The 27,390-nt window shown below is 38.3% G+C and overlaps 1 protein-coding gene across 1 annotated transcript in view; it reads right to left on the reverse strand.

The window, feature by feature from the left end:
• LOC137257438 (tigger transposable element-derived protein 4-like) overlaps positions 1–18,697 on the reverse strand; it is a 36,460-nt gene extending 17,763 nt beyond the window's left edge. Inside the window, exon 1 of the mRNA XM_067794768.1 lies at positions 18,531–18,697. Within this exon, the coding sequence (XP_067650869.1) occupies positions 18,531–18,697 (167 nt within the window). The remainder of the gene's footprint in view (positions 1–18,530) is intronic.
• Positions 18,698–27,390: the final 8,693 nt, after the last annotated feature.

Consider the following 27,390-nt stretch of genomic DNA (forward strand, 5'->3'; position numbering starts at 1 on the left):
CCTTTAAAAGGTAGTATGTGTGCCCCTATATTTCATAAAATGTACAAATCATTTTCATTAATATTATCAGTTTTACTTATAAGTTGGAATTAAATCGATGTTTATTAACCTGTTCATATGAAACTGCAATATTTGTCCCAACATATTGAATATTGTACATCTCGGGAACTAAAGCACATGTTGAAGTTATGGCTACGTGTGATCTTCCAACACTTGTGTAGAGGCTTAAAATGTGGTGTAGTACACTTACTGAGTCAATTCCCATGTAAATGTTATTCAAACAATCAAAAGCTTTCAAAAGAATAAAAACGCATACCTTATATCCACATATGATATATGGTGTTGAACATGGATATATGTAGATACTGAGATCAGTTTCATGAAAAAAATATCTGAACGATACGCAAAATATACATCGCAATACTGAAAGTGCAATCAGAATTGTATTTACTCTTGTTCAACCGACCTTCACCTCAAAGAAATTGCCTAATATGTGCAACCATGTTGATGTGTGATATCACTACCGATGACCGATTTCTTTAAAAATGGCGGCTTCGTTGACAAGGGTACACAGGATTTTATGAGGACTCTTTCCTTGCTTCAGGAATCTTTTGTACATAAATGTGAGATTTAAGTAATCAGAATTATTCTGACTATCTGTATATCGTTATACATTTTTATCGTTTGCATTGTAAATGACGGAAGAAGCCAGAAATGCCGACAAGTACCGTTGTCGTTCTGCGTGATTTTGCGTCAGTCATGGCGTCACACATTCTCTTCTCACAGAGGTTATTTGTCATGTCTTCCTACCAAATCTGATTGCCTCCAATCATGAGTCTTGAACACTCGCACCATGAAAGGGTCGTATTAGAACAGAGGTTACGTAGGAAGATTCGACAAGTAACCACCGTGGGAAGAGAAGGGGCGTCACGCTGCACTAAAGGTTTGACAGTTTCTTTGGAATTATCAAATGATTGCATTGTATCTATTTTCAATTTGCTATTTCTTGATACGATTTTCTTCCCCTGAATAGTCTAAGCGTGTTGAGCCACTGTAAACAATGATTACACGGTTGGATGCTGGAAAATTTCTTAAAATGCTACGCAGTGTAACATCGGAATTTTTCTTTGTTTATATTTCAAACAAGCGCTGTCTTTCGAATACAGCGTTCCTTTTCATAAGAAGTATATTTCGTTTCGTTTTAACTAGACAGTTGGTATTGGTGACAAAGACCATTTGTAATTTGATTCTAAGATGCTTGGGGAATTCAGTGATGCATTTGTCGCAGCTGACTATGAAATATACGTGATGTAAGGAGTGAGTGAGTGAGTTAATATTTAACGTCACATCGGCAATATCTCAGCCATATCGTGACGAGAACGTTAAATACTGAAATGAAATATATGGATACTATAAAAAACCTGTCAACGACGGACAGTAAAACAACTAGAATATCACAACTGGGATTAAAACTAGTGTGGAATGTTAAAACTAATATCACTATTCCGACAATACAACATAAAATCAGGCTATAGATTGCCAACAACTGAAGGTAGATCACCATACTAGGGGCCATGGGGACTTACAGTACCTTTGCTGCCTGCATGGACCCTAGTTGGATTTACATCATCCCCTCAGCTGTCAGCAATTTAGTCACATCTAGCCAAAAATTAAAAATACACATATACTACGATTAAGAACAGTGGAAAGTTTAAATTTACTGTGAATGCTTTTGGACTTACGTACCCTCTCAGGAGGACAATAATTTTACAATACTTCAACCCCCTTCGAGGGTACAGCCACCTACAATTCAAGTTACTAATCCAAACTTCCAGTAATTAAAATACATCTATTTACACAACATAACATTCAAAATTCAACCAAAAAATCAATCTCTTTTAAAAAACCAATAACTAAATATGAATTAACGCTAGTAAAAGGATCCTTCATTGTTTTAACTGTAAAATACTTATCCCTTGTGATGGAGAATTCAACACAGTCAAGCAGGATATGCTTGACCGTGGTTCTCTCAGCACAAGGGATGCAAAACGGAGGATCCTCACCTTTCAGCAGGTATGAATGGGTATATCTAGTGTGGCCAATACGACATCGTCTTAAAATAACCTCTTCAAATCTGGACTGACAACCAAAGTGGGTATAACCAATGTAAGGTTTTATCTCATGTAATTTATTTATACCCAATTGGGTGTCCCACTTCTTCTGCATCAGATCACGGATATAAGATCTAATGGTGGCTTTATAATCAGTGTATGGAATAAGAAGTGGCGTCACAGATTTGTTGAGTGCCGCCTTGGCAGCAAGATCGGCCATTGCGTTACCAGAAATGCCCACGTGGCTGGGTAACCAACAGAAGACGATGTCGTATTGGCCAGTAGCAAGAGTATATACAATTCAATAATTTCAATTAAAAGTGGATGTTTACAAGAATTATTTTTATAGCCTGAAGGCAAGAAAGAGAATCGGAATAGATTATATATTGTTTACGTTTAGGGTGTCTTTGAATATATTTAAGAGCTGTTAATATGGCGTTAGCTTCTGCTGTAAAAATAGAACTATTCTCTGGTAATCTAGAAGATATTGTTCTGGATCCAATGACAGTGGCACACGCCACTGCGCCACCGTCCTTGGATCCATCTGTAAATAAGGGTTTGTAATTGCTATATTTATGTTTTAATTGATGATATTCTTGTTTATATTGTAAGTCATTGGTTTCTGATTTTTTAAATGTAGTTAATGTTAGGTCAACTTGTGGCCTAACCAATTGCCAAGGAGGAGAAGAAAGAAGACGGGAAGGTGATATACCTTCCAGCTCAATACCGGCAGAAGAAATAAATGGTTTAATTCTGTGCCCAAGAGGTGGAACAAGAGAACATTTTTTGTTATACAAATCCTCATAAAGGGGATTGAAGACACAGTTAAAGGCAGGGTTAGATTCATTAGAATATAATTTAGTAATATATTGTAAAGACAGTTTTATACGACGTTGAGTAAGAGATGGTTCATCGGCCTCAACGTAGAGACTATCAATAGGTGACGTTCTGAAAGACCCAAGACAAAGTCTTAAGCCTTGATGGTGGACGGAGTCAAGAAGTTTAAGATTGCTTTTGCAGGCTCCACCATATACGATGGAGCCATAATCAAGTTTCGAACGCACGAGTGATCGATATAGATGTAAGAGGGTTGCTTGATCCCCTCCCCACTTTGAGTTGGAAACAACTTTCAACAAGTCAAGAGCCTTCAGGCATTTAGTTTTAAGGGACTTAATATGAGGCAGAAATGTTTAGTGGGAGTCAAAGATTAGGCCCAAGAACTTGGCCTCTTTTACAACTTTGATGGGAGTGCCATCTAGAGATAGTTCAGGGTCTTTATGTGGCTTATATTTTCTGCACAAATGTATACAATTAGTTTTGGATTTAGAAAATTTAAAGCCGTTTTCAAGACACCATTTATTTATTTTGTTTGAATACAACAGCAGTTGCCGTTCAATAGTATGCATGTTTTTCCCACGACAAGAAATATTAAAATCATCCACAAATAACGATCCATCTATTGAATCGTTTAAAACTTTTGATAAACTATTTATCTTCATGCTAAAAAGTGTGACAGACAGAATACTGCCTTGTGGAACACCCTGATACTGAGTGTAATGATCAGACAGGGTAGAACCCACTCGAACTTGAAACTGTCTATCATTTAAAAAGTTGGCTATAAATTGAGGTAAACGACCTCGCAACCCGAAGTCATGTAAATCTCTTAAAATACCATATTTCCAGGTTGTGTCATATGCTTTTTCAAGATCAAAAAAGATAGACACAGCATGTTGTTTATTAATTAGTGCATTTTTAACAAATGATTCTAAACGCACTAAGTGATCAACAGTACTTCTGTTTTTCCGGAAACCACACTGTATATCAGTTATAAGGCTATTAGTTTCCAAGTACCAAACAAGTCGATTATTTATCAGGCGTTCCATGGTCTTGCAAACACAGCTTGTTAATGAAATCGGACGATAATTGGATGGATCGGTATGATCACGTCCAGGTTTAGGTATTGGTACTACTATGGCGTCACGCCATGAAGGAGGAAAGTTACCCGATGTCCAAATACCATCAAAAATATTTAGGAGAGTTTCCTGACAGGATTCTGGTAAATGTTTCAGGAGTTGATAATGTATGTTATCAGCTCCTGTAGCAGTATCATGAGCTTGATCAAGTGCAGTATGGAGTTCATGAATAGAAAACGTTTCATTATAATCTTCCCCATTATCGGAATTGAAATTAATAGATTTCTTTTCTTCTTGTTTTTGATATTGCTGGAATTTTGGTACATAATTTGAAGAGGAAGAATGTTTAGCAAGAGTTTCACCCAGTTTATTAGCAATATCTGATTTATCAGTAAGCAATTGATCTCCATGTTTAAGATGATGGACTGTAGATTTAGTACCTTTACCTTTAATTTTCTGGACCATGTTCCACACCTTGGACATGGGTGTCCGAGAATTTATTTTAGATACATAATTTTGCCAAGATTGGCGTTTGTTCTGTTTAAAAGTACGCCGTGCTTTAGCATTTAAAATTCTAAATTTATTTAAATTATGCACCATAGGATGGCGACGGAAATAATGTTCTGCCTTTTTCCTTGCCTTCCTAGCTTGTTTGCACTCATCGTTGAACCATGTTTTTCGAATATGGGGAACTGCAGAGGAATTTGGTATACACTCATCAGCTATAGAGTTCAATTCATCAGAAAAGCATTTAATAGCATCAGGAACGTCAATAAAACGTTCGGGTTTAAGTTTTTCAGCACACAGTGTTTCATATAAAGCCCAGTTAGCCTTTTTAAAATTTCGTCTTGATGATGGAGGAACATCGGATGGAGTTATAGCTTTTAATATAGTAGGAAAATGGTCACTTCCACAGAGGTCATCGTGGACTGACCATTCAAATTCATTTAGTAGTTCAGAATTTGTCAATGACAAGTCGAGAGCAGAATACGTCCCTGTACCAGGATGTAAATATGTGCTGGAACCATCATTATAAATACATAAATCACTGTCAGAACAAAAGTCCTCCAACAATTTCCCTTTAGTGTTTATATTTACACTACCCTAGAGTGGGTTGTGCCCATTTAAATCTCCCATTATAATACAGGGTTTTGGGAGTTGGTCATAGAGAGCTTGCAGATCAGTTTTGGCAAACGTCGAAGACGGCGAAATATAGAGCGAGCATAGTGTAAACGCTACATGTAAAGTAATTCTCACAGCAGCAGCCTGCATATTAGTATTTAGTGAAACAGGGCTTTGAATAACGTTTTGTCTGACTAGAACGGATGACCCACCAGTGGCTCTATCACCCGGAGGTGAAAAAGAATGATATGCATTAAAATGACGAAGGTCAAATGTATCTGTTTGTTTTAAATATGTCTCTTGGAGACATATCGCTGAAGGTGTGAAATCTTGGACTAATAGATGTAATTCATGTAAATTAGTCCTCAGTCCTCTGCAGTTCCACTGTACAATATTATTAGAATAAACTATCTTTTGGGGGGGATTTATTGGGGATCTACCCCGCACTCTTTTGGAGGGCGACAAGCTATGTGCCCTAGAATGGACGTTTTCAGAAACGTCCATGTCTTCAAGAGACCCATATTTGTTGAACAATTGAATTCTATTTTGTGACCCTTTAGGAGCTCTGCCACTTTGTTGTTTTGAGGCATCAGACTTAGGCTTAGATTTACTTTTAACAGTTTGCTGACTGTCAGCTGTCGATTTAGACTTCGAGAGTGACTGAGATGATGATGGTTTGTGATCAGAAGACGACTTTGAGGTACTAGGAAGTGATTCCTCAGTCTGAGATGATATAGCAGGGTACAAAAGCTGTGGAGAATCGCAATTCACCCATGTCAAGGTAGTTTGGCAGCCTGTGGATGATTTTGTTCTTTTTGAGCTTGACTCAGATGATGGTTTTGCTACTGTAGCATAACTTTCTGGAAGATCAGATCTCTTTACCAGTTTTTTTGCCTCGGAAAAGGAGATATTTTGAGTAAACTTTATTCTATTTATCTCCATTTGCTCTTTCCAAATTGGACACTGTTTAGAAAATGACGAATGATCGCCTGAGCAGTTGGTGCATTTTTTATAGTCACTGTCACAATCTTCTGTTGTGTGTGTTTTCTCACCACAGTGAGCACACACAACAGACAATGTGCAAGTATTTACACCGTGTCCATATTTCTGACACTTAAAACACCTAAGCGGGTTGGGGATGTAAGTGTCAACACTGATATTACAATATCCTGCTCTTACTGATTTTGGAATACTTGGAGAAGAGAAGTGGAAGAGATATGTGTTAGTAGGTTTTGTTTCTGAGTTTATCCGAGTTGTAAATCTTTTAACAAAAGTCACCCCTTGGTCTTTCATTTCTGATACGATGTCAAACTCAGTCATATCTGCAAACAATTGATCTCGGTCTCTAACAATGCCTTTGCTCGTGTTCAGAGTCTTGTGTGGAGTAACTGAAACCGGGACTCCAACAAAGAGCTCAGTTGACAACAGGTTGGTTGATTGCTGTTTCCTGCTACATTCTACAAGTAGGGAACCTGAACGCAGTCGTCTGATATTTCGTACCTCACCTGCTATGCCATGTATACCTTTAGATACCGCAAATGGGTTTAATTTGAAAGGTGATTTGTCAAGAGTCTCGATCACTAGAAATCGTGGCCAGTATTCAACGGACGGAATAGACGGTCGTAGTTCATCATCATCATTGTCAAGTTGACGCTTGTTTCTTTTAATGGGGGTTGTGTAAGCCATAGTTACTTTAATATGGTTCATCATCTGAGCTCCCCACCCACCACGGAGTATCACAAGGACAATGCTAAAAACAAGTGGGCCTCCGACTTGCAGCACCAAGGATACTCAGATGATATACTCCAGCAGAAGAATTATAAATAATTGATCTACCAGATTGGCCCATGAGCCACCGCCTTCGGGCATAAGACTCTAGGCAAAATTCATATTATCATATTTCACAATCCAAAACGTTAGAGATCAATAGTAGTGCCAAGAAAATTCGAACAATTCAAAATAATATTTGTGCAATGACACATACACAGTCCATGCACAGGGCTTGGCATGACCAGCCGATTGGTCGAACCGGGCCCATTCGACCACCCGTCTAGGCGAAGTCAGGGCCAAAGTGGTATATTGAGCAAGAGGAACACGGTTACAGGTCCCTATTGCCCTCAACCACCAGGATCCCCTCCTCCGCCGACACAGGGCCGCAACCCACGGCAAACGGGTTGGTGGACCAAATATCCCCCCGGGTCCACAACGGGGGTGTCGGCGAGCTCTTGGGGTTACCCAGCACCCACCACGAGGAGGTGGCTCGCCACGGGTGCCCGTGATGTAATGAGCGTCTCGATACCGGTGTTTTCGTAGACTGAACCAGTTCGTAGACGGGGTGATTTCGTAACCCAGACAGTTTCGTAGACGGTGATTTCGTAGACGTGTATAAATAATTGAATAATATTATTCTACGACCATGTTAATTTTTACAAACCACTAGGCTTATGTTTTGTGAAGATCGTTTTGTTTCAGTGATACAAAGCTATGCTCTCTTTCAGCGATATGAAACTTGGAACAGCTGAGGACATGAAAAGTGTGATAGAAGGAACGAATATCATTCCGTATCTCCTCTTTAGTAAATGTTTCAACCCATCAGATAACACAATTTTTTTCATTCATTTGTCATGGGCCCATTAAGTGAACACCGCTTACACATGAAGTCCACACATCCATGTTACAGTGGATACTTACCTAAGCTGAATTCGACGTTCTGGTGATTTCGACGATTACATTGTTAGTGCTATATCGAGGAAGTACGTGCGCGATCGGAGTGCACAAACAGTTTCATCGGTAGGGCGGATGCCCAGTTCCTGTCGTGAGACGTTTTACTGACAATTGAAATCAAGATATCAAGTTATGTAAAGAGCAAATAAACAACAATATTATTTACCCTCGATCGTTAATAATACTTCAGATGCAAAATCAATTGCCTGTATAACAAAAAAAATAGCGAGCAAAATTCAACAAGATCAGTCGTCTGCTAGTGACAGGCTATGTACGAAACTGGAAGCCACGTGATCAAAACACTCTTGCAATGCGGAGAGAAAAGTATGGCTCACCGTCGAAAACACCTGTTAAATCACACGAATGTGACAAACGACTGCAGTTTCGCCGATACGATGTTATAAAGGCTATTTTTGTTGGAAACACATGATACTTTTTTGTGAAATAGATGAATATACCTTTCTCACTCAACGTTAGCAAAATCAAAACTAAAAATGATATTAAAGATAAAAATTACGTTCATGTCTTCTACCGTCGAAAACCCCAAACACTGGGATATTGTTTTATTTCACCAAACTCGAACACTTTTCGTTTACACTAATGTCATGATTAATAATAACACCAAACTAACATTTACAAACATAATGTACTAACGTCTACGAATCCACCGGATTTCCACGTCTACGAACCAGTCTGGTCTACGAATTCACTGCAAGCCTTCTCGAAACGATTTTGTAAACACTATGGAGGAAAGCGCACTTCGGCGTTCGTGTGCGTGTATTTTCGAAAACATCCCAACCGATTCTGGGTTTTCGGCAACGTTTCAGAATTATCATTGCGGGTTACATGAAAACTTGATATCAGTGATCACTAATATGCTATTTTTGTAATTCAGTACTCCCAGTAATTATGCGATTTTCTCATTTCAAAATAAACAGCAAATAACGAATCGCGATTTTGCATAGTGTGAAAAACGGCGACATTTACAATGAAGCTTATTTTGAAAGGTAGTCGACAATATCAGTAAACAGGGAATTTTCCAAAGAATTCAAAACTGTGAAGTACATGTGCGTGGTACACTTAGAATGTTATTGGACTTCAAAGTGAGGGGTGAAGAGGAAGGACATATATGTCCCTGTGGCATCCAGGGGGTTAACATGGCGGCCTATGAGATGGTGCTCTGTGAAACCATAAGTAAGTTGATAAATCATTAAATGTGATATGATTAGTTAAATAGTCGGGGAATGTGTGCAGAACAGATTTGTTTGTTAAATCTCACAAAGATCCATCCTAAACTCACTTCATGAATATTATTTATGATACACTGAAATGAGATGTACATGTCTATGGAAATGACTTGAAGTGATGAATACGTTTGGCACGTGTCTGTAACTGCGTCACAAATTTTGAAGCTTACCTGACAGTCCGAGGTTTCTGTCGAGTCGCTGAGAAAAGGTGACGTCATTAGAAGGACGTGTGACGTCATATAAACCGTCATGTACAGTATGTGACGCCAAAAAGGGCGTGTCATTACCAACCTTTCATGCAGTCTTCCTTTAACCCCCTGGATGCCGAGGGTTTTTTTTCAGGCGCAAATTTTCGTAAGGTTTGAAAAGTGAACGCTGTGCGAGATTTGCGCCCGCGTGGTCCTGGATCTGCGTACGGCCATAAAATTGCAGAGAAATGTAGAATATTTAATTTCATATCCGTTGGTATAAATATATATGCGGCTACCTCAGGGGTTTGAGAAATAGACACTGCTAAAAGTTGTCCAAAACTTTTGTGTGTGTTGAAAAACAGTAAATTTCTCCGTTTTTTATCGTGCACCAATAAAAGCACTCTGCTACGATTTTTTTAATTTGGCATCTTTACGGAAAGTGTGAGCGAAGAAAATACAGCTTGATATCTGAATGACATAAGTGTATATAAAATGGATGTATGTGCTAATGCATAACGTCATACTCACAAAATCAAAAATGACCCGCAATAAATGTCAAAAATCGATTTTCTTCTATGACGTCAAACGTCGACAGAGAGGTCATGCACGTATAAAGATAAGGGGGCATAACTCCGCTATGATTTACATTTGGTCAGTGTACACGGAGTGAATTTGGTGTAGATACGGACAGTATAGTTTCGTTATGTTTTGTTCACAGTGAACTAAACTATTCCAATACAAAGTTCCCCAATGTGGAAGGATACCTTTTGATGTGGATGGCCCTATCCGATACATTATTCAGTTCTGAGATTCCTATATTCTCCTTTTTGTGTAGATGTATTTTGATTAATTTTGCATCATTATTAACGGAGCAACAGCCACATTTTCAAATGTAATGAGTGAGTGAGTGAGTGAGTGAGTTAATTCTTAACGTCACATCGGCAATATCTCAGCCATATCGTGACGAGAACATTCAACGATGAAAAAGAGCATATATAAATCATAAAAACCCGTCAACGAAGGACAGTAAAACAACTAGAATATCACCATTTCAATTAAAACTAGCATGGAAAGTTAAAACTAATAGCACTATTTAGACAATACAATATAAAAACAGACTATAGATCGCCAACAACAGAAGCTAGATCACCACACTAGGAACCATGGGGACTTACAGTACCTTTGCTACCTGCATGGTCCCTAGTTGGATTTACACCATCCCTTCAGCTGCTGGCGATTGTATGAAAAGTTAGCCGAAATTAAAAGAACACAAATGCTACGATTAAAATCCTGGTACACTAAAATTTACTGTGAATGTTTGTGGACTTACGTACCCTCTCAGGAGGACAATAATTTTACAATACTTCAACACCCTTTGAGGGTACAGCCACCAACGATTCAAGTTACTAATTCAAACTACCAATCATTAAAATGCATCTATTTACACAACATAATTTTCAAAATTCCACCAAAAAATCAATTTCTTTTAAAAAACCAATGATTAAATGACAACTAACAGTGCTAAAAAGGTCCTTCATAGTTCTGACATTGAAAAATTTATCCCTTGTGATGGAGAATTCAACACAGTCAAGCAGAATATGCTTGACCGTGACTCTCATCACAAGGGATTCAAAACGGAGGATCCTCACCTTTTAAAAGGTATGCATGAGTGTATCTTGTATGGCCAATACGACATCGTCGCAAAATGACTTCTTCAAATCTGGACTGACAACCCAAGTATGTATAACCAATGTAGGGTTTTATTTCATGTAGTTTACATGTATTTATACCGACTTGGGTGTCCCATTTCTTCTGCATCAGATCACGAGTGTAAGCTCTAATGCTAGCTTTGTAGTCAGAATAAGGAATACGAAGTGGTGTCACAGATTTGTTAAGTGCTGCCTTAGCAGCAAGATCGGCCATTGCGTTACCGGAAATGCCAACGTGGCTGGGTAACCAACAGAAGACGATGTCGTATTGGCCAGTAGCAAGATCATTATATAATTCAATGATTTCTATTAAAAGTGGATGTTTACAAGAGATATTTTTAATAGCCTGAAGGCAAGAAAGAGAGTCGGAATAGATTATATATTGTTTATGTTTATGGCGTCTTTGAATATATTTAAGAGCTGTTAATATGGCGTTAGCCTCAGCGGTAAAAATAGAACTGTTGTCTGGTAATCTAGAAGATATTGTTCTGGATCCAATGACAGTGGCACAAGCTACTGCGCCACCGTCCTTGGACCCATCTGTAAATAAGGATTTATAACTGCTATATTTATGTTTCAATTCATTATATTCTTGTTTATACTGTAATTCATTGGTTTCTGATTTTTTAAACTTTGTCAGTGTTAGGTCCACTTGGGGCCTAACCAACTGCCAAGGAGGAGAAGAGAGAAGACGGGAAGGAGCTATATTTTCCAGCTCAATGCCGGCAGCAAGAAATGGTTTAATTGTTAAACCAAGAGGCGGTACAAGCGAAGATTTCATATTGTATAAGTCCTCACACAGAGGACTGAAAACACAGCTATATGCAGGGTTTGACTCACTGGAATATAATTTTGTTACATACTGTAAAGCTAATTTGATACGTCGCTGCTCAAGAGATGGCTCATCGGCCTCAACGTACAGGCTGTCAACAGGTGAAGTTCGAAAGGAGCCAAGACAAAGTCTTAGACCTTGATGGTGAACAGAATCTAAAAGTTTGAGGCTGCTTTTACAGGCTCCACCATATACAATGGAGCCATAATCAAGTTTTGACCGGATCAGTGATCGATAAAGTTGCAGGAGGGTAGCTTGGTCCCCTCCCCATTTAGAATTTGAAACGACTTTCAACAAGTCAAGTGCCTTCAGGCATTTAGTTTTGAGGGATTTGATATGTGGTAGAAACGTTAAATGTGAGTCAAAAATTAATCCCAAGAACTTGGCCTCCTTTACAACTTTGATGGGAGTGCCATCTAGAGATAGTTCTGGGTTCCTATGTGGCTTATATGTTCTGCAAAAATGTATACAATTAGTTTTGGACTTCGAAAATTTGAAGCCGTTTTCAAGACACCATTTATTTATTTTGTTTAAACACAACTGCAGTTGCCGTTCAATAGTATGCATATTTTTACCTCGGCAAGAAATATTAAAATCATCCACGAAAAGCGATCCATCAATTGAATCGTTTAAAACTTTGGATAAACTGTTGATCTTGATGCTAAAAAGAGTGACAGATAAAATACTGCCTTGTGGAACACCCTGATCCTGATTGTAATGATCAGACAGGGTAGAACCCACACGGACCTGGAATTGTCTGTCATTTAAAAAGTTGGCAATAAATTGAGGCAAACGACCTCGCAAACCAAAGTCATGTAAATCCCTCAAAACACCATGTTTCCAGGTTGTGTCATATGCTTTTTCAAGATCAAAAAAGATAGACACAGCATGTTGTTTATTAATTAGTGCGTTTTTAACAAATGATTCCAGTCGCACTATCAAATGTAATGAAATAACTGAAAATAACGCGACATTTTAGTTGACGTCATGGCATGTTTCTTGCAGTTTGTGACGACGGAAAAAAAGAGACTGGTTTGCTGATTAGGATATATATCTAACCTAATTCCCACTGAATGTGTAAAAGGTCTCGACTTCTGTGACAGAAGTCAACGCTTTTAGACAAAACATAAAATGAATGGTTTTGCCACTGAAATATTGCCCTGAATATGTCTACAATTAGACTGTTTTACTGCGTATCTTATTGTGAGCAACACGCGCACCTGTCTGGCATCAATTTAGCGTAAATGAAAATTTCACAACACCTGAATAATCACTGAATATTCATTTAGGATGCAAACTTTTCTTCTTATGATTATGTAATTATTTCACTTCATAAGTATGCAATGTAAGGTACAAAGAGATTTCTTCAAATTTATCCCAACGTATTGAATATTGTAAAGTTAACCAACGCACATGTTGCCGTAATGGCTACGTGTGATCATCCAATACTTGTGTAAAGGCTTAAAATGTGGTATAATACACTGACTGAGTCAATGTCCCATGTAAGTATCATTCAAACAATCAAAAGCTTTCAAAGAATAAAAACGCATACCGTCTATCCTCATATGATATGGTGTTGAACATGGATATATGTATATACTGAAATCAGTTTCATGCAAAAAATATCTGATCGATAAGCAAAATACACTTCAGAATACTGAAAATGCTATAGGAATGATATGACCATTGTGTACACTCTTGTTCAACCGACCTTCACCTCAAGAAATTGCCTAATATGTGCAACAATGTTGACGTGCGATATCACTACCGATGACCGATTTCTTTCAAAATGGCGGCTTCGCTGACAAGGGTACACAGGATTTTATGAGGACTCTTTCCTTGATTAGGGATCTTTTGTGAGATGTAAGTTATCAGAATTATTCTGTCTATCTGTGTATTGTTATATGTTTTTATCGTTTACATTGTAAATGACCGAAGAGGCCAGAAATGCCGACAAGTACCGTTGTCGTTCTGCTTGATTTTGCGTCAGCCATGGCGTCACGCTGCACTAATAGTTTGCCAGTTTCTTATGAATTATCAAATGATTGCACTGTATCTATTTTTAATTTGCTATTTCTTGCTACGATGCTCTTCCTCTGAACATACTAAGCGTATTGAGCCATTGTAAGCAATCATTACACGGATGGATGCTGGAAATTTTCCGAAAATGCTACGCAGTGTAAAATCGGAATTTTTCTTTGTTTACATTTCAAACAAGCGCTGTCTTTCGAATACAGCGTTCGTTTTCATACCATGTATCTTTCGATACGTTTTGTCTAGACTGTTGGTATTGGTGACAAAGACCATTTGTAATTTGATTCTAAGTTGTGTGGGGAATTCAATGATGCATTTGTCGCAGCTGAATATGAAATATACGTGATGTAATTGGCATTTCAATACTGGCCTTCTCGAAACGTGATTTTGTAAACCCTATTCAATATGGCGGAAAGCGCACTTCGGCGTTCGTGTATGTGTATTTTCGTGAACATCCCAACCGATTCTGGGTTTTCGGCAACGTTTCAGAATTATCATTACTGGTTACATGAAAACTTGATATCAGTGATCATTACTATACTATTTTTGAAATTCAGTACTCCCAGTAATTATGCGATTTTCTCATTTCAAAATATCCAATTTATACATTTCAAAACATACAGCAAATAACGCGTTGAATCGCGATTTTGTTTAGTGTGAAAAAATGGCGACATTTACGATGAAGCCTATTTTGAAAGGCAATTTTAAGCACTTTAGCTTGGTCTGAGATAATAGTGGATGGTATCACGAAAAAGGGATTTTTCCGCAGAATTCAAAACTGTGAACTATGTATATGTACGTGATATATTTAGAATTTTATTTGACTTCAAAGTGAGGGATGTAGAGGAGGGACATATATGTCCCTGTGGCATCCAGGGGGTTAATGTGCTGTATATTGCCTTGCAAACGTCAGGACCTAACCTGCTGATGGTGTTCTTTGGAACTCTATAGAGAAATTCCATAGACTTGTAACTGCCTCCTAGTTTGGTGGGAATGAAAGAAAAGACAGATGCATGTAAATATCGCATAAACGTTCCCGTGACATGCAACAAGTGAGCGTACCGTCTAGCACATAAATTTTAATTTAACTTATCATTATGAATTAATTATTTTTAACCATTTTGCGGGTGCTTCAACATTTTCCAGTTGACCCCTTCCATTTTTTTCTTTTTCTTATTAATAAGTTCATGCATACCCATCCTTTCTGCGCCAAAATAAGTAATATATTTGTCTGCAAATCTTCAATGTATATTGATAGAAGTTTGAGGACATTAGTAGAATTTTAAATAACACGTCACAATTTAATTCTGGACTCACAAAAGTCCAGAAACTCTCAGCATTGTGGCCACTCTCTCACAAGGGATTTCGCAAAATTAAACATACAGCTGTTATGTATATGTGCTAAGGATGAAAAAATGAAAAAAATTTTTTTCGAAAACACAAAATTTAAACTCGCTCGCCCATGGGCACGCCCATGGGCGAACAGTGGCCAATGGGTAGGCCCATGGGCAGGCCCATGGGCGAAAGTGTTTAATTTCATCCAGAATAAATGTTTTGGAGGTTGTAAATGAATGACAAAATGTTGATAAGTATCATGACACAAATTTCAGCTTGTTGTGACTTGACTCTGCTAACTGACAGCGATTTTAAAAAATCTCGACCATGGGTGAAAAACATATTGGCCCATGGACGAGAATAATTAATTTCATTGAAACTACATTCTTTTTCCAGGCTTTGCAGCTTTTCAATGAATGAACGTGTATTTATTATTGTCTTGACACGAAATTAAGCTTATTTTGACTTAATTCGACTAATTTAGAGTGATTTTTCAAAACGCCTCGCCCATGGGCGAAAACCATTTGGCCCATGGGTGAGGATATTTACTTTTACTCAAAATTCACCTTTTCCCATGTTTTGGAGGTTGTGAATGGATGAAAGTATGTTCATAAGTATCATGTCACAAAATTCAACCCATTTTGAATTAATTCCGTTAATTTAGAGCTATTTAACAAAATCTCACCCATGGGCGAAAAACATTTTGGCCCATGGGCGAGAATATTTCCCTTTACCCCCCAAACCCATCTTTTCCAATATTTGGAGGATGTAAATGAATGAAAGTACATTTATGAGTATCATGACTGAAATTTCAACTCATTTTGACTTAATTCCTCTAAATGAGAGCAATTTTGAAAACTCTCGTCCATGGGAGAAAGACATTTTGGCCCATGGGCGAGAGTATTTGCCTTCACTCAAAATACATCTTTTCCTGTGGTTTGGAGGTTGTAAATGAATGAGGATATATTTATGAGTATCATGGCACAAAATCCAACTCATTAGGACTTAATTCTGCTAATTGAGACCGATTTTCTAAAACATCTCGCCCATGGGCGAAAAACATTGGGCCCATGAGCGAGAATATTTCCTTTTCACTCCAAATACATCTATTGTAATTTTTTGGAGGATGTAAATGAATGAAAGTGCCATTGTGAGTATCATGTCACAAAATTCAACTGATTTTGACTTACTTTTGCGAATTCAGGAAGATTTTTTAAAATATGCCAGAATAATCACTTTTCCTCAAGAGTACAAGTACAAGAATCTGGACTTCCACTTAAATTTTCATAGCTTTTTTTTATTGTCTTGGGGGTTGTAAATTTATGAATGAAAGTGTCTTAATTCGACTAATCTCGCTCGTGGACGAAAATATTTTCGTTTGCTTGTTTTCTTTATTTTGCAAACATATGGTTTAAAAATAGATGAAATTCGAATGAAAATTCAGTTTAATTTCGTGAGTTTAGTTTTATGTCGCACTCAGTAATATCCCAACAATATGGCGGTGGTTTGTAGATAATCGAGTTTGGATCAGACAATCCAGTGATCAACAGCATGAGCATCGACCTGCACAATTGGGAACTGATGACATGTGTCAGCAAACGTCAGCGAGTCTGACCACCCGATCCCGTTAGACACCTCTTACGACAAGCATAGTCGCCTTTTATGGCAAGCATGGGTTGTTGAAGCCCTCTTCTACTCCAGATCTTCACGGTCCCGAACACAGAGCTTTACTTCCACCAACATATAACAGTACACTTAGAATGCTAAGCCTTGAGATTCTTTTGAATTTAGGTATTCTATAAATATAACAAAATTCAACCTATATCTATGAAGTTGAAGTTATTTGTGAAAGCCCTAATCAAGAGTGACCAAACTGCAAAGACTATGCTGGGACACATTAATAAACGGTGTTGTGAGATCTTTAAACTGTATTGAAATATGTCTTGTCAATTCCACTGACATTCACCAAATGTACCCACCTAGTAGTTTTAAGTGTACCTACCCAGTTTAGCATGTTTCGTTTTAATAGTGTGGTCTCTATTTTTAGTAATTCCCGTTTGCCCGTCCCGGCTTTTCTTCGTCCGAGGTTTTATGGGGTATTCTCCTATTTGTCAGACCAGAAATAATCTACAACAGGGGTAGGTCACTCCCTTGTTTTCTTTACCATTTGTACTAATTAGTATGCGCCTCCTCATGCTCCAATGCACACAGTGACCTGATTCGTCTCCATCGCAACTTAGGCTGCGTTTAACAGTACTTCAGCCAGTTTACTGTATCAGTCGAAATCTTACAATGAATGAATGGATGAATGAATGAATGAAGAGCAAGAAGTATATGTGAATGAATGAAAGAAATGATAAAAGCAAGAAGTGCATATGTGAATGAATGAGAAAGATATAATAAAAGAAAGAAGTACATATGTGAATGAATGAAAGAACAAATGATACACCACGGCCATTCCTTCCAAAACACGCTGAAGAACGCAAAACTATCGTTAGATCACATGTGTTAACATCAGCTTGTTATTGTCTAACTGGTCAGACGTAACAATTGTCAGACAGGTTAAAACAACAAACTATCTGGTTGACTGCACAGCTGCCTGTTGACGTAGTCTACCCACATCACCTACTTTCCTGCGTAACCTTCATCTACATCACCATCCTTAATATACTGAGCAGAGAGCACAGAAGGCCCTATAGCTGTAACCACTGAACCGTGGCGTCTCTCTGCTCCCAAGTTCCCAAGTGGGGGTGTCCTTTTCTACCTATTCCATTAATCTTTAAAACATCTAACAAGCTCAAGGCATGCATAAGAGTATTTTTTATGTATTATTCAGTTGATAAATTATTATTTCATGATACATATATGTACAATATTTTGCTTCGATTCTGTAACTACCCACATTATGACATTGAGACCATTCTGATTTATCGGGCAAAATACGATTGTATAGTTTTGAGTGTGAATCTTGGCATATTTTACCGGTTTGCCACTTTTGCACTCTACCTGTTTAAAGGGGGCGTGCATATTTTGGTGGTTTTTAGTATTCCATCTATTCCTTCTTCCTTCTGAAGCTAAAAAATGCAAGAAATTCGAAGAAATAATTATGTTATTAAGAAGGGACAAGAATACCTGCATCTTTTGAAAACGACTCATATAACACCCACTTAACTATGGAATGTGAAGTGAAGATTTGTTGACACTATTTTTGGTAACTTGCCACGGGTAAACAAATAACAGCTGACAATCTAGACTTCATGAAGGCGCTGTATATATTATGATTATGTGAGATACACACCTGAGGCCAAGTACCTGAGAGTTATAGCCAACTTCTCGCCGACAGGAAGGGCGTTGCGCATCGGGGTGTCATTCTTTGCTATAAGTGGAGTTACACGCTCCAACAAGAGATCAAAACTTGTCCGGTTCATTCTGAGGAAATTATGAAAACTACTGGGGTCCTCCAACTTAAGTTCTCGCATTAATGAGTTATAAGCCCCACCTCTCCTCTTCTGGCAATCCAGAGGCGTACCCAACAAGATCTCGTAGTTTTCTCCGGTTGTAAAGTGGCAAGCATGCCGACTACCGCTAATTCAAGAGCGTCATGTTCGCTATCGCTCTCCCAAAAGGACGCCATTGTTGATTGATTTGCATAGCAACGACACACGCGCATACGCGCGGCAGTGTCGCGAGATTAAAAATTTTATGCAACTGTTGCAACGTGTGAACGGCTACATCATTCCTGTAATTTGTGGTATGCAACGTAGGAACGCGCCTTTACTTGTCCTTAGATATACCTTTCTACCTTTAATTGGCGCAAGTTGACGACAGAATACTGAAATTTCTGAAATTGTCAGGGGTTCATCTGTCTACTTGTTATAGATATTTTCGGAACATACATGCATGGGTATTCCAGGCAGAAGAAGGATGTACATGTAGACTCGGTTAATTAAAAAACGGCATAATCAAAGTTTCTATCCTGCGTGTCGCTGTGAATTACATCATGTATTTCTGATTTTTTTTCTTGGCTACAGAGAGGGAAAACAAGCACAAATAAGAGCGTTCTGAGCTCTTACATTACATATTTATGAACAAACGACCCATCAATCGAGGAATTGTCAGCCACAAAATCATACTTCCGTCTGTTAGAGACCTGCTTCTATCCCACTGGAGAACAGTACTCTCATCTTCGGTTTATTGTTATGTCTAACCATGTCTGGAAATTAAGGTCTCTGACGGACATGGTCGTACACAAACTGTTTCTATTCTATTTTCTGTGCAAAGGCAGAGGGTAACGAGTCATCAAAAGATGACATATCCAGAGATTATAGAAAACGTGATAACAGCATTAACGCGGGACAAAGTATCAGAGAATAGGTATCATTGACTGAAAGTTCACTTTGAATAATCCAAGTGTATTTTGAAGAGAAATTCAAATGACAAGCGATATATTATGCCCGAAAACTGGTGACTTATAAAACACATGTTGTCAGAACAATGTATATTGTCAGAACAATGCATAATTCCCAAGCTATAGCTTATGGAACTAGTTATGGTGCACAGTCGTAATTTTAGTGACTGAGTTTAGTTTTACGCCGCACTCATCAGTATTCCAGCGATATGGCGGCGGTCTGTAATTTAAGTTATCGAGTCTGGACCAGATAATCCAGTGGTCAACAGCAGGTGTATCGATGGCATGTGGTAACCAGTTAGTTGATTCTTTCAACAGGCGTAGTTGCTTTTTGTGGCAAGTATGGGTTGCTGAAGACCTATTCTACCCCGGATTTGCACGGTTAAGTCAACATATTAATGAGAATACAGATCAACATTCAAGGCAGGTACTGCTGATAAATAGCGAGTGTAATGCTGACGTCTGTAAATCAACAAAATGGTAAACAATGAAGGAAACAGGCACTTCAGCCGTTCAAATGTGCCGAGGCGAGTTCTCCGCCAGCCCTCGCATGTCAACATGTTTATCTACTGTCAGCCGTTATCAAGCATTTAGCTGAAGTAGCCAATACTTTGTCTGACTTTGCGAGTCGCAACCTCCATGAATGCAACGATCATGTCAAGTTTGCTCATTCATTCAACAAACTGAAGACTGTGCTATGAGACAGTGTTCCGTGCAAGATATCATTCGAGGAAGCTCCAGACAATTAATCACCAACAGATTGGTGTGAGGCACTGCCCACGAAGAATGTGCAGACCTCAGAAGGAAATGAGCTCATCTACATAAAGGGACGAGACTCTAAGAAAAAAAACACCCTCACAAACGTCAAGGATGTGAAGAGATACCTGAATACTGGGACAATTGCCAAAGATGGCATGTTGATTGTACAACGGTCAGAGCCATTATGTCTCATTAAAGAGCGTATTGTGGTCCCAAGATCACTGACCCGTGGACTGTTATCAGCTCTGCACATCATACTTGACCACCCCTCTCCATACCCGATGAGGCAGCTGTGTCAGAGATACCTGTTTGCTGTTGATCTGGACAAGTGTATTGAAGAAACATGTTAATCCTGCCACCAATGTCAGGCGCTGAAGAGTACTCCACACATTGCAGTTTAACAGACTGACACACACACACACACACACACACACACACACACACACACACACACACACACACACACACATACACGAGGAATTGGATATTCTTTCTCTGCCGACGTCATGCGCAGGAAGCGTCAAATGATCCTTGTTAGAGAACGTGTCACCTCTTATACGATGGCTTCATTCATAACAGATGAAAAGGGTCCAACCCTCAGAGAAACGCTTATCAGCCTATGCCTTGAGATTTGCCCCCCATTAACAAAAATACAGTTGCTGAAAAGGTCATTCAGGAAATAGAAGGTGATATACCCGTCAAAACCCTATTCATTGCCCTGTTTCTACAAATATTATTAACAGAGTAATACTCTATTAATATATACGACGTGCGTGTAGATCTGTGGTCTATGTTTAACCTATAGTGCGATATCGGGTTCCTGTGCGTCCAAGCGAGATTTCCAAAACATCGGGACGACATCGTTTACCCCTTGCAAGTCTTCAGGTGGGTGACATTGTATAATTACAAGGGGACTGGTGTAACGTCCGCAATACATTGCAATAATTTAATGCTTACCAGCTTGGTTCACATATACAAACTAAATACAACGGAAACCAGTCTATTTAGGTTACCCTCCCCCCCCCCCAACATGATAATGGACTGGTCTGACCTACTTAGATTCCTGGAAAGAATTGTTCACCGTGACGTTACAGTTTGAAACTTGGAAGGAGGCGGACGAGCCAGTCTGCGCGAGATTGAAACTCGAATTTGAGGTGACAGTGGAGGAAGCCACAGGGGCTTGTAACACTAAAAATGCCATCGAAGTATATATTGTTCCTAATGGAGTATTAGTACTATAAAAAAGATGCCTTTATGATCGACGTTATGAGTCGGCTTGACGTATGGGCAAGTGAACCAATGGCCAATGAAAGGGCGTCCTTAAACTTGAGTGCACCACCGGCTCTGACTGGGTTCGTTATCGCGGTTCGCTTCGTTTCGAGAAAGGTACACCTTGGTTTTTTGGTTGCTTGTGACCTTTAACAAAATGCCCTCTAGACAAAATAAATATGTTGTTGATGAGATGAGACCTAAATAAAATATCTGTCTCTGCCTTTTAGGAGTGAACCTTCATGCCAAGTGAGTTGAGTCTGTAGTCATAACTTGCTGAGCGACCTAATTGCCATCTACAGACCCGTGCCAGTTATATTCGGACACCTGACGTAATTTCCATAGACGTACATGTAAATTCGGTGTAGCAAAAATAAATTTCATGAATTTTCTTAAGATCCAAGTCATATTTTGCACATTTGTGGATCCGTGATGGTTCGGGGTAGAATAGGCCTTCAGCCATAAAAGGCGACTATGCTAGTCATAAGTAGCAACTAAGGGGATCGGGCGGTCAGGCTCGCTGACTTGGGTGACGCGTGTCATCGGTGCTGTTGATGCTCATGCTCGTGCTGTTGATCACTGGATTGTCAGATCTAGACTCGATTCTTTATAGGCCGCCACCATATAGCTGGAATATTGCTGAGTGCCTTGTAAAACTAAACTCACTCACTCACGCACATTTGTGAAAGGTAATGGGGTGTGGGTGACATTTCTGAAAAGCACGTTTGGTCACTCAGTAGCTTGCATAGAAATTGAGTATTCGCTATATCGTTGACCAGTCGATATGCTGAGTTTCGGTTTTATCAAATCAAGATTGTGTAACAGTTTTTGTACTGTAAACATAAATCCACACCATGCGTTGTTATGTAACATACATACTGGTAACGATATATGAAATATATACACAAAAGACAATACAAATAAGACAAATCATGACCTTATACGGAAGAATATCCAAACAAAAGTACACGTATTACAGAATTCACGAAGCGAATCGACAATGAACTATTTATTGTATTGTATAAAATTGCAGTGCAGTCTCCCATAATATTTATGAAGATGGGCATTACATAAATATTACACAGTGGGGCGTGACTCCATAAAGCAAGTTGCCCAATGATATGACAGCGCATCTGTTTATTTTACACTCGTCGCGAGACAAAACGTTGTTACTTCAAGGTCGAAAGAGATGTTGCATTATCTATGTACCACAATATGACTGAATGATTATAATATAATGCATGTGTATCGATATCGTAACTTATATACTTTTATTGACAATGGATCAGCAGGGGCTGAGTTCATAGATACACGTGATAATTACACTGGATTTGATTATTACAGAGATCAAATACAAATGTTTTACACAACGCTCATGTAAATTGCATAGAAAACTAACAATTCAAATCAACCTGAAACGCTTGAAATGCTTGAACTACCGTTGTGTTGTTTACCTGTAACAACATAAATATATCATGACATTACGTCTGTCTATGTCTAAGAATCTTTTTGAATTACCTGTATTTTATAACAGACGTAGCAAAAGTTTTCATTGTTGTAATAACACTGCCATATATATAGCTGCGATTTATAATTATTTATGTTTATAAAATATATTTCATTACATGAAACATGGCAATGTAATAATACCTAAAAAGTAAATATTAACTATTCTAAGGTGTTTGAATTCTTTGTGTGTCCTTGGAATTTCGTATATTGTTTCCTATTTATTGGGAAGTTGAAGCCAATGTAATCTTCAGTAACCTCTAAACCAAAACATCTAATTCAATCAATGGGCATACGAAGAATGAGTGAGTTATAATTTAACGTCACATCGGCAATATTTCAGCCATATCGTCACGAGTACAAACATAATTATCAAAAAATATATATACATATTATGAAACCGTTGTCAAAGTACGGTAAAACAACTAGAGTATCGCAATTCGAATTTGAAACTAGCACATGAAGTTAAAACTAGCTGCACAATTTGGATAAGACACAATATATAAATAAGCTAATGATCACCAACAACTGAAGGTAGATCACCACACATGCTTCCTGCATGGCCCTTAGCTGGATTTACACCATCCCCTCAGCCGCCGAAAATGTAGCCAAAATTAAAATGACAAAAATACTTACTTGTAACTTATTACCCTCTCAGGGGGACAATAATTACACGATACTTTAACTTCCTGTGAGGGTACAGGAACTAATAATGACTGACATGTATGACCGTGATTCCTTCATCACAAGGGATGCAAAACGGAGGATCCTCATCTTTAATAAATATTCATGAGTGTATCTAGTATGGCCAGTGCTATGTCCCATGTATCATAGTCAATTATTCCAGTTAAGTCATGTATATCTGCGTCGAGAAATAGTGCCAGCAAATCATCGTCGTCCAGCATATCTACATCCAGTTTATCAATCAGACTGGAGATGAAAAATTGTTTCTGTCGGACATAGTCAAAGCAATGTCGATTACAGTGGTTACATTCTTTTGATATTTTTGCTCTTGATCCGTTTTTGACACAGAGTTGCAGGGGTTGTCTTAAATGTGGATAGACATGGATGAGATAATAAAGAACGTACATTTGTAATCGTGTGTGGATTTTGCAGCAACGTGAGAGATCTTGACAGCTAAAACGGGCGCTTCTGTTGATGAGGATGTCATATTTCATGATGAAATGATCATCTTGATCATCACTAAAATGATCAGGACTAAATTTGTACTGATCTATATAAAACAAACAATTCATATGGTGTCACATGTTTAACACAGTATAGAAAAATAAATTTCAATGTTATTGTTAATAAAAGCTTCACATTCCTAAAATATTTGATGAAATAACATTATCGAAAGTATTAGAAAACTATGCTCCACGATCGTTAACTGTTTCTAAGCTCTTGTTGTAGCTATTCAAAGTGGTCTGCCAGATAACTCTTAATCACTTTTGATACATTCAGAAGCTTACAATTAAATCTTCTCTTCACTTTCTTTCATATCATATATTACATCATGCCAGAATTGGAGTCATCTACAAGCCAAAGCTGTTCGGGCAACAATCACCTGCCATACAAAAAAAAGGTCTCTGTGCACAATAAATCACTTCAGCTGCACTGACATAGATCTCTCTGCTGGCACGCTGACCTTTTGCATCTACTCTATGTCAATTCAACCAATCCACGGGGAGCAGAATCAGAACACCAGAAAAGGGAATAGCTGACCATCACAAATGCTCCAACCATGGTCAAGTGGTGAAGGAATATGATTGGCTGCAGATACTGTTTCCAAACATGCACTTGGTAGTTTACTTGCTCAATATGATATTCTAGACTGTTAGTGGGAGCTTTTCATTTAATGTCTTGTCTCATCTACAGACATCACTGGATTGTCTGATACATACATTGGACTAAAAGTCTGTGCGATGTGATCTGGTAACGTTGATAGGTATTTGTATTGTTCTTATACTACGCCCGTGAGTGAGTTAAGTGAGTGAGTTAATATTTAACGTCACATCGGCAATATCTCAGCCATATCGTGACGAGAACGTTAAATACTGAAATGAAATATATGGATACTATAAAAACCTGTCAACGACGGACAGTAAAACAACTAGAATATCACAGCTGGGATTAAAACTAGTGTGGAATGTTAAAACTAATATCACTATTCGGACAATACAACATAAAATCAGGCTATAGATTGCCAACAACTGAAGGTAGATCACCATACTAGGGGCCATGGGGACTTACAGTACCTTTGCTGCCTGCATGGACCCTAGTTGGATTTACATCATCCCCTCAGCTGTCAGCAATTGAGTCACATCTAGCCAAAAATCAAAAATACACATATACTACGATTAAGAACAGTGGAAAGTTTAAATTTACTGTGAATGCTTTTGGACTTACGTACCCTCTCAGGAGGACAATAATTTTACAATACTTCAACCCCCTTCGAGGGTACAGCCACCAACAATTCAAGTTACTAATCCAAACTTCCAGTAATTAAAATACATCTATTTACACAACATAACATTCAAAATTCCACCAAAAAATCAATCTCTTTTAAAAACCCAATAATTAAATATGAATTAACGCTAGTAAAAAGATCCTTCATTGTTTTAACTGTAAAATACTTATCCCTTGTGATGGAGAATTCAACACAGTCAAGCAGGATATGCTTGACCGTGGTTCTCTCATCACAAGGGATGCAAAACGGAGGATCCTCACCTTTCAACAGGTATGAATGGGTATATCTAGTGTGGCCAATACGACATCGTCTTAAAATAACCTCTTCAAATCTGGACTGACAACCAAAGTGGGTATAACCAATGTAAGGTTTTATCTCATGTAATTTATTTATACCCAATTGGGTGTCCCACTTCTTCTGCATCAGATCACGGATATAAGATCTAATGGTGGCTTTATAATCAGTGTATGGAATAAGAAGTGGCGTCACAGATTTGTTGAGTGCCGCCTTGGCAGCAAGATCGGCCATTGCGTTACCAGAAATGCCCACGTGGCTGGGTAACCAACAGAAGACGATGTCGTATTGGCCAGTAGCAAGAGTATTATACAGTTCAATAATTTCAATTAAAAGTGGATGTTTACAAGAATTATTTTTAATAGCCTGAAGGCAAGAAAGAGAATCGGAATAGATTATATATTGTTTACGTTTAGGGTGTCTTTGAATATATTTAAGAGCTGTTAATATGGCGTTAGCTTCTGCTGTAAAAATAGAACTATTCTCTGGTAATCTAGAAGATATTGTTCTGGATCCAATGACAGTGGCACAAGCCACTGCGCCACCGTCCTTGGATCCATCTGTAAATAAGGGTTTGTAATTGCTATATTTATGTTTTAATTGATGATATTCTTGTTTATATTGTAAGTCATTAGTTTCTGATTTTTTAAATGTCGTTAATGTTAGGTCAACTTGTGGCCTAACCAATTGCCAAGGAGGAGAAGAAAGAAGACGGGAAGGTGATATACCTTCCAGCTCAATACCGGCAGAAGAAATAAATGGTTTAATTCTGTGCCCAAGAGGTGGAACAAGAGAACATTTTTTGTTATACAAATCCTCATAAAGGGGATTGAAGACACAGTTAAAGGCAGGGTTAGATTCATTAGAATATAATTTAGTAATATATTGTAAAGTCAGTTTTATACGACTTTGAGTAAGAGATGGTTCATCGGCCTCAACGTAGAGACTATCAATAGGTGACGTTCTGAAAGACCCAAGACAAAGTCTTAAGCCTTGATGGTGGACGGAGTCAAGAAGTTTAAGATTGCTTTTGCAGGCTCCACCATATACGATGGAGCCATAATCAAGTTTCGAACGCACGAGTGATCGATATAGATGTAAGAGGGTTGCTTGATCCCCTCCCCACTTTGAGTTGGAAACAACTTTCAACAAGTCAAGAGCCTTCAGGCATTTAGTTTTAAGGGACTTAATATGAGGCAGAAATGTTAAGTGGGAGTCAAAGATTAGGCCCAAGAACTTGGCATCTTTTACAACTTTGATGGGAGTGCCATCTAGAGATAGTTCAGGGTCTTTATGTGGCTTATATTTTCTGCAAAAATGTATACAATTAGTTTTGGATTTAGAAAATTTAAAGCCGTTTTCAAGACACCATTTATTTATTTTGTTTAAACACAACTGCAGTTGCCGTTCAATAGTATGCATGTTTTTCCCACGACAAGAAATATTGAAATCATCCACAAATAACG

The sequence above is a fragment of the Haliotis asinina genome, chromosome 12 (genome assembly GCF_037392515.1).
Source record: "Haliotis asinina isolate JCU_RB_2024 chromosome 12, JCU_Hal_asi_v2, whole genome shotgun sequence".
In the NCBI taxonomy this organism is placed as follows: Eukaryota; Metazoa; Mollusca; class Gastropoda; order Lepetellida; family Haliotidae; genus Haliotis; species Haliotis asinina.